This window comes from Plasmodium coatneyi, chromosome 14, assembly GCF_001680005.1.
Source record: "Plasmodium coatneyi strain Hackeri chromosome 14, complete sequence".
NCBI classification, from domain to species: domain Eukaryota; phylum Apicomplexa; class Aconoidasida; order Haemosporida; family Plasmodiidae; genus Plasmodium; species Plasmodium coatneyi.
The window spans coordinates 1,100,815-1,118,332 of NC_033569.1; the positions used below are offsets into that span (position 1 = coordinate 1,100,815).

A 17,518-nucleotide genomic window follows, 5' to 3' on the forward strand; every position below is an offset into this window, starting at 1 on the left:
CACAATGTAAGGTTGTGCCTAATGAGAGAAATGTGCAAAACGCACGGCACCCTATTGAAGTTAGAACACCTGGTCACTCAATTGAGGAAGGTGTTCTGGCTACGCAGCCTCTTCATGATGGACTGGCCCTGGGGCAGGGGGAGGTAATGGCAGCTGCTTCACCGGAACGGGGAAGTGGTGGTAGTGGTGTGGGATCTCATGTAAAAAATGGTTTGGGGGTCACAGACCAACATCTTCCTACACGTGGGCCGGACGTTAAGGGGGGCCGTCATACAAACGAAATCACAAAAACGGAAATGGCCTCTACACTCAATACAGATAGTTGCAACAGTAGTGCTGCTATCCCTACTGCGGTGTCCTCTATTCTGGGAGTAGCAGCATTTTTTGCCATTGCTTTCTATCTATATAAAGTAAATACAATTGGAAAGTGGACGCCATATTATGTTATTTCCCTTAATACTTATATGTATTTATAAAAAAAGTAAGAATAAGATTTTTTTACACACAAACATATATTTTACACATTTATTCCTTTCACCCACATTCTAATACCATTCCCCTTAACCCTTCCTTTCTGCTTATTTATTCAGTACACTTCCCTATTCCATGGGATAGGTAACTCCTCCCTTAAAAAAAAAAGAAGAAGTACATCTGTCAGCAGGAGTGGATTTGACACTCTATCTTCCATGAACGACGATGCTTCTACCGAATATTCTACACTGTATTCAGCAGATGGTTCAACAATAGGTTCTACATTAGACGGAACAGAATATTCTATTCCATACTTTACTACAGGAACATCATCTACCAGCACCACCAGGAGAAGAGCAGGAAGGGGAACAAATCATAAAAACGGGCACAAAAATGTAGGTTATCAGAACATGTAGAGCATTGGAATGTAATGTTCCCCCCTGAGAATTGTAATTAATGTGTAATGTTTCCTTCCCCTCCCCCCTCCCCACAGAAGGAAGGGAAGGGAACAATAAATAAATGACCACCATGCAAAGTCCGCACACAAAGTCTGTACACACAGTTCGCACAGTTCACACACAGAATTCATAGAGTGTGTAAGGGAATGAAATGAAATATTTTTTTCTTTTCTATTTTGCTTAACTTTTTTTATTTTCCCCCCTATATTTTTATTTTGCTTTATTATTTTACTTTTTTATTTTTATTTTTTTTTTAACTTTACTTTAATTTGTATGTTTGAGTAGCTTCATAAGAGAAAGAAATATACTCCCAAACGAAGGGCGAAAAAAGAAAAAAAAAGGAGGAATTTAAAAAAGAAAGAAAAGAGAAAGGGAATAAACAAAAATTATTATTGTTAAGCGACCATAGAAGAGGAAGAAAGGAGGAAAGAGTAATGTATAGGAACTATTATCATGGTGAGGTTGTGCTTAAATTCTCTCTCCCTATTACTTATAAGTTTAAACAGTTCTTTGCATTGTACGTTTCCTTCATTCCTTTTATAAAATCATGTTTCTTATAAAATATGATTAAATGTGCACATATAGAGAAGAAGGGGTAGAATGCTGTGTAAGAAAGTTATACTATATGTATATATGTGAACAATTTTTTAATAACAACCCCCCTTTGAAAAATAACAGTAGAGCTCGAAATGAATAATGCGAACAAAAATTACAGTAAAGGGAGAATTATAGTGTAAGGTCAATAATAATGGGAACGATAAAAACAATATAATAATTGTTCCCAAGGGGGTAGAATCACCCACAACCTAATAATGAAATAATAATAATGATCATAAATAAATGAAGTGAGCATATAAGAGATTTAAATCATTCCCATATATTCTATTTTCTGCAATTACTGTAGCACCTTTGCTCTTATTTCCACATTAACTATATATATATATATATTACAGTTCAATACACATATGTAATGTGCCATCGTTACACCTAAAAAAAATAGGATGATATATATATACCCATTAATGGGAAGAAATAAAGTGTATAATATGTATTTGTACGTTGCAATCATCACCGGTGGGAAGTTCATTCAGAATTTGTACAAAAAGAATTTTTACATGCAAAAAAAAGTTCTATGCAATACAAATTTGTACATGCAAAAAAATTCCTATATAAAAAATTTTTATGCACATGTAGAACACATTCTACATGTATATATATGTGTATATAGTAGTAAGCACATAAACACATTTTATACATAACATATATATAAAAATTCACATTATATACATACACAAAAGAACACACGAACACATTAACAATGTCGGGGGAAGGGCAGCAATATCTAGGGGTACATTCTCTTTTTTTTAAAGTGCATATACATAAATGTTAAGTGAATAATAACTCATTCATATTGTGGAATAGAAATAATAATAAAAGTATGCAAAGGAAACATATGTACATTTATACCCATCATACTTGTAGGAGGCGAACTTAGCGCAGTTGACTTCAAAATTGATCTACGATAAGTTTGGGGCAGGGTCAAAGGGATGTTTCAACAGTGCAGAAATTGAGGGAATCGAAGAAGGAAATGTAAAGGGGAAATTAAATGCATGCCCCGAAGTTAAAGATGAGATCGAAAAAATTACCAACGTATTGTGTTATGTAACTGAAAGGAAAGAGGAGGAAGCAGAGCAGGAGGAGGATTATGGAGGCAGTGAATATGGGCCGGACGACTCATTGGCTATTGCATGGTGCGATTTTTTATATTATTGGTTAGGTGAACTTGTATGGACTAAAATAGGTAATACAAATAGTACTAAATTCTTAGGTACCATGCAATGTATATATGACGCATTGCAAGAATTTAAGGTTCCAAACAATTGTACACTTATGTACACGGACACTACCATTGACAAAACACTCTTCACTAATCGAAAATTAGTATTCGACTTCACCTTTGACTATGAGAAAATAAGGGGTCTCCTACATCAATTTTACAACTCCTGCGACCAAGGTTATTACAACCACCTCCAAAATGCAGAATCAGCATTTCAAGCTGTACTTACTGATTGTAATAGCGGAGGGGATAAAGGACCCAAAGGGGCCAAATGGGACAAAGATCCCTACTGTAGGAAATTCAGGAACACCTTTGATGTAAGTAATGGTCAAAACCCACTCACTTTAACAGAAGGTGGATCATATGAAGCACCACAAACAACTTCATCAGAAAAAACTGGCCAGGATGTTACCGTTTATAAGAACGTTCAGTTAGAACTGAACTTTGCATCTAAAGCGAACCCCACTGCAAACATTGTTTCTTCCATACTCGGCGTATTGGGTGTACCAACGGCTGCTTTCCTTTTATATAAGGTAATAGTACATACAATTACCACTATATATTTCAAATATACCAATATACGTATATATAGATGTATATGTATATATATGTGTATATATTTATATATATGTATATATATGGACATATATATATATGTATGTAGATATATATGTTACATCTATGTAATTCATATTTCAACCCGCCTCCTTTCATCCTTCATATTAGTACACTTCCTTACCTTCTTTGTTACGTACACAATTTGGAAGTAAACAAACAGGAACGGGGAAAAGGTCCATTAGGGGAGAATTCGACACATTCACCGAAGGTGCCTCAACGTTGGATTCAAGCGAATACTCAACAGTAGCTACAAAAGCATCTACAACAGATGCAGCATCTACCATCTATAATGGTGAACGACCACCCAGAAGAACAGGAAGAACAAATATGCCAAATCGCCGGAATAATATACGCTATCATCGCATGTAAGACACCAATCCATGCACCATTAAATGTAACACCATTAAATGTGTAATGTCATGCCCTTCCTACTTCCTCCCTTCCATTAATTATAAATAGTTTATGCAATGTGTTACCCTACCTTTTGCCCTTTTCCTTTTTTTCGTGCATTCATTATAAAGTAGGGTGTGTGCAATATTTTATATATATATAAAGAAAAGAAGAAAGGGAACAAACAAATAAATATATTGTTGTTATTCTATATATATGAAATGTGCCACACACACATATATAATATTATGCAACAAGTACATTTATTACACGTATAAGTAGAAGTAAGTACAAAAATAATGGACAAGAGTGGAACATGGTACTTTATAAAAGTTAATCCTAGTATACAGAAAAGCATTCCATTAGCCCCTGCACCTAACCCCTAAACCCTAAGCACCAGAACAGTGTACACCTAAGAAGGAAAAAAAAACATTGCACCCTCTGAGCACATAAGAAAACTAAAATATTCCTTTCCTAACTGTTTTATTTTTTTTTCACCGTTGTATCTAAAATAAAGGGAGCAAATTCCGAGCACACATGCGCAAACACATGCGCAAACACATGCACATATACAACACAACGCTGTACAACTACACATCTATATATATATATACATATATAATGTTAATGCTCAAAATATGTGAGCATAATTTGCTGCTCCTCCTTCATTTATTACACACCGTTAGAAGAAGAAGTAGAATGGGGAGGGAGTGTGGAGGCAACAAATATATAATGAGAGAGAAAAAAGTGCTCACATTATTTATTTGTTTTTCTCTCTATACAAAAATATTGACCACTCGTTTAACTTAATTTTTAAAGAGTATAAAATGTAATAAATTCAATTTTTTTTCATTCTTTTAAATTATTATATTTTTCGTACTAATTCTTGTACATTCCAATTAATTTTAAATTCTAATTTTAAAATTTAAAAAAATAAGAAGTACACTTTTACACACCCCATTAAAATTTAAAAGAAGGAGCTGAGCGTGAATAATACTTACACAGGAATGATTCTATTTAATGTTTACTAAAAATATATAGAAAAAAAAATAATAACACAATCTACTAATGTAAATTAGAAAAAGGAATACACTTTTTTTCTAAACTACTTTCATTTTAAAAATAAAAAAAAGAAGAAAAAATGATATCTTCCGTAAAACTTCCAATACTCATACTTACCTATACCCTGTTCTTTTTCTGCTATTTCGCGCCATGTACCAACCAGCACCATGTAAGATACGAAATTGTTACGCACCTAAAGAAAAAAATTTCATACATTCATTACAGCTAACTTTTTACGCTCCTTTCACTAAAAATAGAAGAAAAGGAAAAAAAAAATTTTTTTTTTTTACCCCTATCACCTTTCCTCTTTTTTTTTTAGGTGAATGCAATAAGCACATCATCAAAGAAAGGAACAAGTAATAATAATGGTAGGGGAACAAGCCAAGTGGGCACTTTAGATGGAAGTCTTAGCGAATCATTAAGTACTGCACTGGAAGTAGGAACGGAACAGGAACATACATTCTCAGGTAGTTACAATGGAAGTTCTTATGAGGACAGCAGTCTTGATGGAATATGTGAGGAACTGGATTCGAAGGAGCAGTCCCGTAGGTCACAATATATGAAGAATAAAACAAAAAGTGGAAGTGTATGTAATGGATTAAAGAAATTGCTTAGTAAATTGGCATGTTGTAAAATTAAAAATAGAACCCTATTACCCCTTATGTTGACTTCTTCAGTTGCGTACCCATTAATTCTGCTTAATGTGGTCACAATTGCTTTTTCTATTCTAACAAAGGGTTTTAGTAATAATCCGGACCCAATTATGGTGGGCGTAATGATTTTTGCAGTTCCTGCAATTCTAGGTTTAATTTATTTTGGCATATTATATTGGTTCTATCGTTCGAAAGTTTGGATTAAATGTATCACAGAAAATGAAGAAATACAACAATGTCTCAGGAAAAGAGAACTTGCAGAAATAGGGCAGCTGAGGAGTAGGAAATAAAAAAGTTGTGTCATTTATTTTTTCTTCCAACCTTTTTTTTGTTGGAACAATGTTGTACATTATATCAGGATTTGATGAATCTGGTACATGAACCCTTTATATAGCACTCTATTTTTTTGTATATGAAGTTGTATATTATGAATATTCTACAAGGTTTGTTCCTTTTTTTTTTTCCTAATACACTTCTTTTTTCCTTAAATATACACAAATGCTTTTCCGAATACACACATAATTTTGTGTGAAAAACTGTACTGTCTGTTTATACATATAATCAATTCTTTATTAATATTATTATAATAGGAAGAAGAAAACATATTTAGGAGAAAACATACTTTTAAGGAAGAGTGGAGGAGGAGGAAAGGGGAACAACATTACCTTCCTGTACTTTAGACATACACACATATATATATGTGTAGGTATATATGTATATGTGTGTATATGTAAATATATATGTGTAAACATATATATATATATATACATATATGTAGAAGCACATAATCTTTTTACCTTCCATATGTGTATATATATATATATGTATATGTATATGTGCTTACTTATATACTAAAAACCCTAAACTCTAATTAAAACGAATGTAGAATGTCTACGAATGGACACGAATGAACGAATGGATTAAACGAATGGATTAAACGAATGGATTAAACGAATGGATTAAACGAATGGGTTAAACGAATGGATTAAACGAATGGGTTAAACGAATGGATTAAACGAATGGAATGAACGAATGGCAACATTAAATTAGTGAATTAATATGTCTGTTGTGTGATTCTAAACATATAAATTGCTAATGTAGAAATAATGTGGTTCTACATACGCAAATTTCTCATATATATATAAAATCTTTTTCATATACATATATGCGTGTGTGGGGAAAAAAAAAATAATTACTTCGTATTTTAGGAAGTATAATGAATATAACATATATATAGCATATATATATATATAGAATGTACATATATATGTATGTATGTAGAACTCATATTTTTATGTCCTTCCACCCCTAACACCCCTTTTTTTTTTTTTTTTTTTTTCCTTTAATATAAACCACTTTTCTTTAGTATGAATAACCATTCTTGGGGAGGGAGAAATAAAAAGGAAGGGAAGGTTGTTATTATTGGAATCTTATGGGAAAGAGGTGTATGGCAATGTGTATTAATGCAGAAATACACATATTTCCTTATTAATAATGTATGCAGTTCTTTATGTTATATATATAATTAATGTACTTTGTGAGTTGAGCTATCCTACTTAGTATGAATAGGTGTGCACAATAAAGGGAGGGGAGAAGTAGAATGTATTCTCTCTATGCACACGCATATATGAACAGCGTACTACACATATATGTACTATATTATATATGGTAAAAGAAATATTTTATTAATTCTTATAGCACATAAAATAAACACATTAATTAATAAATGTATCATAATATTTTTGTTCAAAGGGAGGAAATATTATGTTCTTATATAAGCAATAACTTTGTGAGGCAAATAATTGTATAGTGTTCCAAATAATCGCATAAGGTTAAATAGTACGGAATGTAGGGTGTGTATAAGGAATATGCACTTCTATTCCTTCCTTATTCTATTACTTCAGCACATCTGCATGAACTATATACATGAGTATTTAATATATATGTACATAGAATACTACTATGTTACTTTGAAAATTGAACAGTGTGTACTAATTAAGGGAAGTGAAAAATTCCATATACTTACAATCATAAAAGAAGCAAAATTTTTATATACTTCCGTTCCCTATACTAAATGTATAAATAAAGAAAAATTTCAATATATAAATTCTATTACATGTACACAAAAATATACATAAACAACAACAGAAGAAGAAAATATATACAACACACATAAACAATGTCACCAGAAGCACAGGGTACAACATTAAAGGTTAGTCCCTTCCTTAGATCTCCTTCTCTTCCTTAGACCTCCTTCCTTCCTCCTCCCTTAGACCGTTGCTTAGACCCATTCTTTCCTTCCTTAGACCCCCTCCTTCCTTAGACCATTCCTTCCTTTCCTCTTCCTACCATTCCATTATAAATAATGATGTATATATAATATATACATTATTCTCTATGCAATAATACACACACACAATATGAATGAAATAAAAATCATGTAGATAAACACATTGGAAATACACATATTTATATATTCCACTCTTTCTTGTCAACTTTACATTTGCAGGAGTACCTTTCAAATCAACTGTATTCGAAGGTTTATTTCTATGATCTATTTGGAGCGAGCGATAGAAACTGTACAGATGGATGCGCGAGTCAAATTAAGAGTTATCTACAAAGTAGTACTGAGACAAGTTGCATTGATAAAATTCAGAAAGCAGTGTGTTATGTGGACAACATGTACAAATGGAATGACAGCTTATTCAATAGTAATCGTTGTCAATTTCTGTTCCTTTGGATAGGAAATATATTATCCGAGGGTCTTAATATAAAGGAACATTTCAGGACCACGTTACCTTTTATTTGTCAAAAAATAAAAGAAACATATGGGGAAAGTGGATGTACACTTTTTTGCCCTGGCAACATCCCTTGGGACACTTTCAAACATATGAAAACAATATATGAATTCCTCTATGACTATAACACCATATATACTCTTACACGGGAGCAGAGGAACGCATGTAATGCTGCATATTCTGTTTATCTGAGTGAAATTGGTACAGCGCATAAAGGAGTATCTGCACATTGTACAAGCCACAAAAGTGATGATTACTGTACGCAATATTGGACATCAACCAGGCAACAGAGAATTCAAGCAAAATTACAAGAATTGCAGTGTCCTCCAAAACCTGAAGTGGAAGTTAAGGCACAGGACTGCACGGCATGTCCCCAGACGAGGGATGAAACACAAACTTCCCACACTAACAACCTTCCTTCCACCACTACCACTGTCCTTTCTTCCATCTTTGGTACCTTAGCAACCATAGGTACCCCTTTCTTATTATACAAAGTAAGAATCCAAGAATTTCAAAATTTAAAAAATAAAAAAATTGAATCATTTAACAACCTACCTTCCACCCATAGCAACCTACCTACCAACCCTAACAACCTTCTCCTTCCACCCCTATCAATCATCCTTGCTAACACCACTAACAACCTTCCCTTACAGCAACCACCACCCTTAATACAACCTTCCTTCCACCTACCACCACCATCCCTTACAACCCACCTACCACCACCATCCCTTACAACCCACCTACCACCACCATCCCTTACAACCCACCTACCACCACCATCCCTTACAACCCACCTACCACCACCACCCTAACAACCCACCTACCACCACCACCCTAACAACCCACCTACCACCACCACCCTAACAACCCACCTACCACCACCACCCTAACAACCCACCTACCAGCACCATTCTAACAACCCACCTGCCACCACCACCCTAACAACCCACCTGCCATCACCACCCTAACAACCCACCTACCACCACCACCCTAATAACCTTCCTTCCACGAACCACCCACCTAACAACCCTTCCTACCCACCTACCACCACCATCCCTTACAACCCACCTACCACCACCATCCCTTACAACCCACCTACCACCACCATCCCTTACAACCCACCTACCACCACCCTAACAATCCACCTACCACCATACCACCCTAACATAACCTTCCTTCCACCTACCACCCCTAACCTTCTTTCCTTCCACCACCACCCTAATAACCTTCCTTCCACGAACCACCCACCTAACAACCCTTCCTACCCACCTACCACCACCCCTAACACAACCTTTCTTCCACCCCTAACAATCATTCCTTCCACCCCTAACAATCATTCCTTCCACCCCTAACAATCATTCCTTCCACCCCTAACAATCATTCCTTCCACCCCTAACAATCATTCCTTCCACCCCAACTACTTCTAACACAACCTTTCTTCCACCCCTAACAACATCTTACTTCCACCTAACAACCCACCTACCACCATCCTAACAACCTTGCTTTCACCTACGACCACCCTAACAACCTTTCCTTCCACCTACCACCACCCTAACAACGTTCCTTCCTTCCACCTACCAGCCCTAACACAACCTTCCTTCCCTTTAGTATAAACCATGGTCTTCTTGGTTTGGTAACAATTTCAATGGAAGAAGAAGAGGAAAAAGATCTGCCGGGCGTGAAATAGACACATTTACAGAGGCTTCCACAACGGATTCAACCATAGCAGATTCCACAGAAGTGTCTACCATATATGATAGATCACCCAAAAGAGGAACACGAACAGGAGCAGGAACAAATACCACAAATAATAATAATACACGAGGTCATCGACAAAGAACGAATGTAGGTTACGGTAGTATGTAATCTAACACCGTCGCTGTGTAACACATTTGGAATGTAACACTAATTTGGAATGTTGAATGAGTGCGTGCCCCTCCCCCTCAAGAGGGGGAGCGACATAAATAACCACCATAGAGCTTATATGCAGTGTAAGGAACAAAAAAAAGAAGACACTTTCTTTTTTTTCCTCCATTCCTTTTTCTTTTTTTCTTTTTTTTTCCTTTTTTTTTTCCTTTTTTCCTTTTTTTTTTTCCTTCCTTCTTTTTTTCATATTTTTTCTTCCTACATTTGTATGTATTAATAACTCTGCATGAAGGGAAGAATACTCCCAAAAAGGGGCGCGGAACATATAAAAAAAAAAAAAAAAAATACGCATCTTTTCGAAAAAAAATATACGGGTATTTAAAGAAAGATAGAAAAAATTACAAGCATAAAAATTTTTGTAACAAAATGAATAAGCATTTTTTTAAATCTGCTATAAAAAAAAATTTTACCAAACAAATCAAAATAAAATAGGGTAAAAAAAATTTTTTTCTTCCACTTATATCAGGTACACATGAAAGTAAACAATTTATCTACCATAAAAAAAAAAAACGAAAAAAAAACAAAAAAAAAAAAAAGAAAAAATATTTACTACGCCCCAAACCCAGAATCTGAACTTGGAACCTCTTCCTCAGGAACATATTGCTTAGGAACTTCTTCCTTAGGGACATTTTCCATAGGAACATCTTCCTTCATAAATTTGCTTCCCATAAATTGTCGAACCAAAATTTCAAAAAAGTCTTCCCTCGTCGAATGTAATTCCCCCTTTTGACATTCGTCTAAGACTTCTAAATGGATATCAATAATCATTCGGCGACGTACACCAGCACGGCTATGAGCACGTTTTTTCCTCCTTTTTATAGGCGTAGAACGAGGTTTGCGTTCTTTTACAATGTAATATTCACGTGGACCATCTGCCTGGTCGTCCACATGAGGAAGGAGTTGTTCTTCCAAACTTGGAGGACCACGTACTTGATGAACACTTCTGTGACGTTTTCTTTTAAAGGGTACGGAAAAATACTGAAACAGAAGGTAAAAAAAAAAAAAAATGAGAAATAGAATGTTCCTTTAAAAGTTGTGGAGTCCTGCTTTTAAGAACAATAAATACTACAATAAAGCTAAGTGCGAAATTTCACACCACTAAATGCTTATTCCTGCACACCCCCTAAAATGCACAATCCTACACATACACCCCTAAAATTCGAAATCCTAAACCTACACAGCCTAAAATGCGAAATCCCACACATACACCCTAAAATGCTAAATATTACACCCCTAAATGCGAAAGCCTACACACACACCCCTAAAATTCGAAATTCTACACACACACACCTTAAAATGCGAAATACTACATACACACCCTAAAGTCCGAAATCCTACAATACTAAATATAAAATCCAACACACCCTAAAATGCGAAATCCTACACACACACCCCTAAAATTCGAAATTCTACACACACACATCCTAAAATGCGAAATCCTACACACACCCCTAAAATGCGAATAACTACATACACACATCCTAAAATGCGAAATCCTACACGTACACCCCTAAAATGTGAAATCCTACACATACACCCTTAAATGCGAAATCCTACATACACCTTAAGTGCGGAATCCTACAAACACACCCTAAAATGCTAAATATTACACCCCTAAATGCGAAATCCTACACATACCTTTAAATGCGAAATCCTACACTCACCCCTAAAATGCGAAATCCTACATACACACCCCTAAAATGCTAAATCCTACACACACCCCTAAAATGCTAAATCCTACACACACCCCTAAAATGCAAAATTCTTCATACTCCTTTACTCATTCACTCTTTCCTTCATTTTTTTTCCTTTCCTTTTTTTTCTCCCGCCTTAAGAAGGAACTCCTTCTTTCCTTCTTATTCCTTCTTTTTCTTTCTTTTTTTTTCTTTTTTTTTCTTTTTTTTTCTTTTCCTTTTTATATTCTTTTTATACTTCTTCTTTCTTACCTTCCAAAGGAGGTAGGTCATAGCAGAAATGCCAAGGAACACAGGAATGGTAGGAACGTAAGGAAGAAGATTAGAAGGGTCTATCTTGTTACTGAGTGGAATAGCTGTAGGTGACGATACTCCTGTTGTTGCTGTTGTTTTTGCTCGTGGTGTGGAGGGTCTTCTTGGGGGTGGTGGAGGGGGTGGTCGAGCTGGAAGGACGGGGGATGCGGGTGCTTGGGGTTGTGAACCTGGACCATGTGTCCCATGGCCAGAATCCTCAGCTGCTGGTGGACTACTAGCATCTGCATTACCAGTGCTACTACTACTATGACCACTTCCACTACCACCTCCTCCTCCAGCGGCCTGTGGTCCAGGTTCAGGGTCTCTACTAAGTGCAGGGGTAGGAGCAAGACGGGCAGAATGGCCGTCTTGCTGTGTAGATTTGTCAGTGTCGGTGCCTCCAGTTTGGGGGTCTGGACCTAGAGGAGTAACGATAGGGTCTGAAGACACTTTAGTCTCGTCTTTCGTAATTTCAGTAGTAGCTACTTTACTACCTAATCTACCAACTGTGCCTTTCATGTTATCGGCTTCGTGCTCCTCATCATCAGGAGGAGGAGTGGACGACACTATTGGCCCATAAACACCTTCCAGACTAAGACATTTCATAGCTTCCTCCCCGTCACCATCTACCTGTCCACTAGCACACCGCTCCTTAGTAGGTTTCTTTTTAGAAGGTGCTGCGGTCTTACCTGCTTCAGTTGGATTAGGATCCTGCACCTGTATTTTTGGGGGTGCTTTCTCTGGTATGGGTACTGGTGGTTTCTTACTTTCATCAGGGGAGAAGGATGATCCTCCCCCTCCTCCAGCTGGTCTACCACCAGGTTGGAGGGCTGGTGCTGTGCTCACCGCGTCCTTCCTTATTCCTTCTAATATTGCCTCTTTCTCTTCTTTAACTTCCTTTAATTCCTTGACCCACTTTTCTGACTTTTCCTGCGACGCTTCGTTCCTTCCACGACTACCTGGTCCTTTCCATTTTCCTACAGCATATTGCCCCTTTTCCCTCACACAGGCACCATATTTATTTATATGTCCAAAACATCCTGCCTCTGCTTTCCTTTTTAACCATTCTAAAACTTTATTTAATATACTTTCACCATTCCTCTGTAAACCGCTTATTGATCCATATACACAGTCTATACCCTTATCTATTCCTGTGAACACCTTCCCCCATTCATTTATTCCTTTAAAAATTTCAGGAACAATTTCTATAGGCACACAGCGGTCTCCCATTATTAGTAACCACATATTCAGTAGGTCACATTTCTTAACGCACTGTTTCCTCTTCGCTCCACTATAATCTTCATTTTCGCATTGGAATTTATTGTTCATTACAATTAATATGTTCTTTATAAGATCTCTACAGAAATGTCTACGTTCTTCAGTTTTATATTTACTTGGATCCTCCTGGTCCTCACACATAGCTACTAATGCATTGTACTCTTTGAAACTATACTGTGTATTGTCACTTGCTGCATTATTGAAAAATTCTGTGAAGACTTCCTCCCATTCCTCTACAAATATAGTACAAAGGTAATGTGAACAGGACTGTATCATCGTCATTCATATATATCCACCATTTTCCTTATAATAGAATACACCCTAACACATATTTCATATGTCCTCAACGCAAACACCTTTCATACATTACTCATTTTATACCTTCTTCACCATGCTCAAGTCCTTCAATTTTTATATTGGAACAATTCGAACCAGTGGAAGTGGACGTGGGGGGTGGTGATTTAGTGGAATTTAATTCCTCGTCAACTGCTTGAATTACAAGACGCCCATCTTCTATTTCTTTAATAACGATCTCTGCTTTGGTTTTCAAGTTTTCACTTGCGTCTTCTACTGGCCCCTTTATGATTTTAGGGTGTCCATTGATTTTGCCGTCTTTTCTCTTGCACGCATTCTCGTTACTTATTGCCCACATTTTGTTTTCACTGTCATAATTCAGAAACCATTTATAAATCTCCCTGTAACCAACACCTTCCTTCGCTTCGTTTACTGAAAAATTTCCAGTATATACACAATCCTCATATTTATTTTCGGGAAATTCCTTGTTTAAATTAGTTATTGCTTTGAATGCATATTCAATATTCTCTTTGCTTATATCATACTTTGATCCATATAGAACTAGCCATAAATTCAAAAGATCACATGGTCCATTCGGTTTCATGGTGTGCACTTTCCACGTTGTGTTCTTATAGTTGTAGGTACTATCATTTGACGTTACTTTTCGTAAATTTCTCATAAGAATTTTACAAAAACAATTGTGAAGTTCCTTCTGGGTGACGCCGTGACCTTGTACGACTTCGTCGCAAACGGCTGTATAACCATCCTCCTGATCCTTCTCATTTAGTTCCCTATTGAATTCTTGAAACAGGCCATACACTTGATCATTCGTTGCACCCTAAAAATAAGAATGAAAAAGTAGGACATGTGAATATATTCATTTTTATATATATACTTATGCTTTACACCACCAATCTGACAACCGACCTAACAACCCACCTAACACCCTTCTTTCCACCAACCATCACCCTAACAACCTTCCTTACACAACCCACCTACCACCACCCCTAACAACCTTCCAGCAACGACACCTAACAACGTTCCTTCCACCTGTCACCACCCTAACAAACCACCTACCACCAATCACCTAACAACCCACCTACCAACCACCTAACAACCACTACTACTCCTTACATGGAGTGGAATGCATGTTCCATTTCCCATGAAAAATATTTCCTTAAAAGATAAAGGAGAAAGAAGGGAAGGAAAGAAGAAGGACAAATAAAGAAGTACTGTTACTTACCCATCGGGATTGGAACATTTGGTTGACCTTCTGATTCAAACAATTAGTATCACCGTCCTTACAATCCTTGGTACTTGTTGCTTGGGATGTGGTTTTGGAGGGTGGAACAGGTGGTTTTGAACATATGTTAGTTAGAGTTTGTTGTATTTCACTTTCCTTCTCTTTGAGCATTTTATTCACCCTGTCCTTTACTTCTTCTTTGTTTATTTTGCATTTCAAATTTGGTTCCCTTTTACATTGAACACAGCCACCGCCTGTACATGCAGATTTCCAAATGTTCTTGTTGTCATCAAAGGCATGCTTTATTCCATTGTCTATGTTACAGGGGGGGTCCTTCTTCTCTGCCAGTTCCTTCAATTTATCGGCATAAGCGTTCAGTAGGAGGCATGACGCAGTTCGATGGAATATTAGGTTATCCTCCTTCATTTGTTGATCATTGCCGTGAGCCCCCTTTTCAATTTTATATATATGTTCTAAACCACTAACAAAGTAATTACATGCTGCTTTGTTTGCCCCTTTCATGGCACTACACAGGTTACTATCAGTTTGGCCATTCTTGGTCATAGCTTGAGACAGTTCATTCAATAATTTCTCCTTCACGTCAGTATTCCAAAATCTATCCTACATAAATAATGGAATGGCGAAACATATATGTATACTTTATGAGTGTATATAATTAGTGCTTATTCCTCCTCCTAATATATACAAAGTGTATTACTCATTGGATTTTTCTTGTCTATAGGAGATAATACTTTAACTTACCCAATGTATCTGCTGCGTTGGATCGCGCCCCCTGTTGGTGAACCATTTATCTGTTACTTCCTTTAAGCGCTTCTGTAATTCACTGTTCTTGCAGGTGGTGCCACCACCTGAGGATGGTGATGAACTGACTGTGGCAGGTTGGACTGTTGCAGGAGGTCCCCCTCCACTGAATGTAAGAACTACAGCATCTTCATTTTTACTTGATCTACAGGAAGGACGGAAAAAAACACACAGAGAGTGTGAGAGAGAGAGAGAAAATATACTTTTTTTTATACTTTTTTTTTTTCGCACAACTATTTTTTGAAATATATATATACACACACATATATATATAGCATATATGTGTATGTGTATATATATATATAAGTAATTGTAAGTATACCTGCCACTTGGAGCACGAGCTATTGTTACTGTGGGATTATCTGGACCGAGAATTAATAAAAAGTCTCCCTCACCACGTCCAGAATCTGTGCTAGTTGCACCATTTGTTGCAGGTTCTGCACTACGTGCTGCATTATCACCATTCCCTGTTGACCCTGTTGGACCTGTTGCTGACGGTAGTTGTGACTGTTGTGGTAGAACATTGTTCGGTTTTGGTGGTGGACATTTTTTTTTTGGTACTTTATCTATTAATGTCATAACATCTCTCTTACTCCTTATAAGATCAAGAATAGTTGCTAACATTGGCTGTCCCAATACATTCATAGGCTCCAACAGCCCATACACACATTCTTTACATTTCCCATCAGGATAAATAACCTTGCTGAAATTCTTCATTTCACTAAATGCATTCCATACAGCATCTGTTCTATCGCAGTGATCTTGTAGGTACAAATAAGACCACGCTTTCATCATTGCGCAGTATAAGTGTTCTTTCATTTCTTCTTCCATATTTTTCTCTTCGCATTGACCTTTCCTTATTTTCTTCATATTCCACAAATTCTTCACAATGAAGGTACACACGTCCATTTCTTCAGCCATTATCTCCCTTTTTCCTATTCGAATACCTGCACAACCTGCCTGAGCAGTATCCTTATACTCATCAATATTCATTACTGCAAGAATTTCATTAAAGAGCTCCTTCATTTTTGCCATTAATTGAGTCTGTAAATTAGAATAATGCATTTATACATATTTCTACTGTGAACTCAGTAATGATTACTCTCAGAAAAAAATAACACCATTCAGGTCATTGATGCACCTATTCTCTATATGTTGCTCATATTATATTACCTCCGCGGGCTTCCCTTTCCCCCATGTAGATTCTTTTTCCTTTAACCATTTTTCCTTTAAAGGGCCAAAAACCTTATCTTTATCATCATCCTTTTGTGGAGCCATTTTTTTTTTTTTTTACCACATTATTCAATGAATGCAAAATCAACATTGCTTATTTATTACATAGAACTGGCATATCATAGAATACTATGTGTAGCACATTTTTCCGTTCTAATCTTTATTTTTTGGCTGATTCCTTCCAGAAGTAGTATGTGCGGAATTGTTTACTTTTTCATTTTTTTCACTACCTTTGTCGTTCCTTTTTTTTTCGCTTCTTTTATTCATTTTTTAAAATGAACATTATTGTGCATATATTTTATATACATTTCTTAGGCATGGTACTTATTCTTCTTTTTTCGTCATGCAGCACATTATTTGCTTTTCTTTCATACCATATATTCCTTCCGTCATACCACTTATTTATTGCTCTCTTTTTTTTATTCTGTTTTGTATACAACTTTTACA

General features: G+C 36.2%; 2 protein-coding genes across 2 annotated transcripts; both read right to left on the reverse strand.

Annotated features, from left to right (window-relative positions):
* Positions 1–10,762: 10,762 nt before the first annotated feature.
* Positions 10,763–12,013, reverse strand: PCOAH_00053630 (SICA antigen; the record flags this gene model as incomplete). Its single annotated transcript, XM_020062143.1, has 3 exons — positions 10,763–11,191; positions 11,532–11,547; positions 11,994–12,013. The coding sequence occupies 3 exons, from the start codon at positions 12,011–12,013 to the stop codon at positions 10,763–10,765; spliced, it is 465 nt and encodes a 154-aa protein (XP_019917775.1).
* Positions 12,014–13,849: 1,836 nt separating this feature from the next.
* On the reverse strand, positions 13,850–17,116 carry PCOAH_00053640 (SICA antigen; the record flags this gene model as incomplete). Its single annotated transcript, XM_020062144.1, has 6 exons — positions 13,850–14,611; positions 14,908–14,949; positions 15,017–15,637; positions 15,779–15,983; positions 16,161–16,882; positions 17,012–17,116. 6 exons carry the CDS (start codon positions 17,114–17,116, stop codon positions 13,850–13,852), a joined length of 2,457 nt encoding a protein of 818 aa, XP_019917577.1.
* Positions 17,117–17,518: the final 402 nt, after the last annotated feature.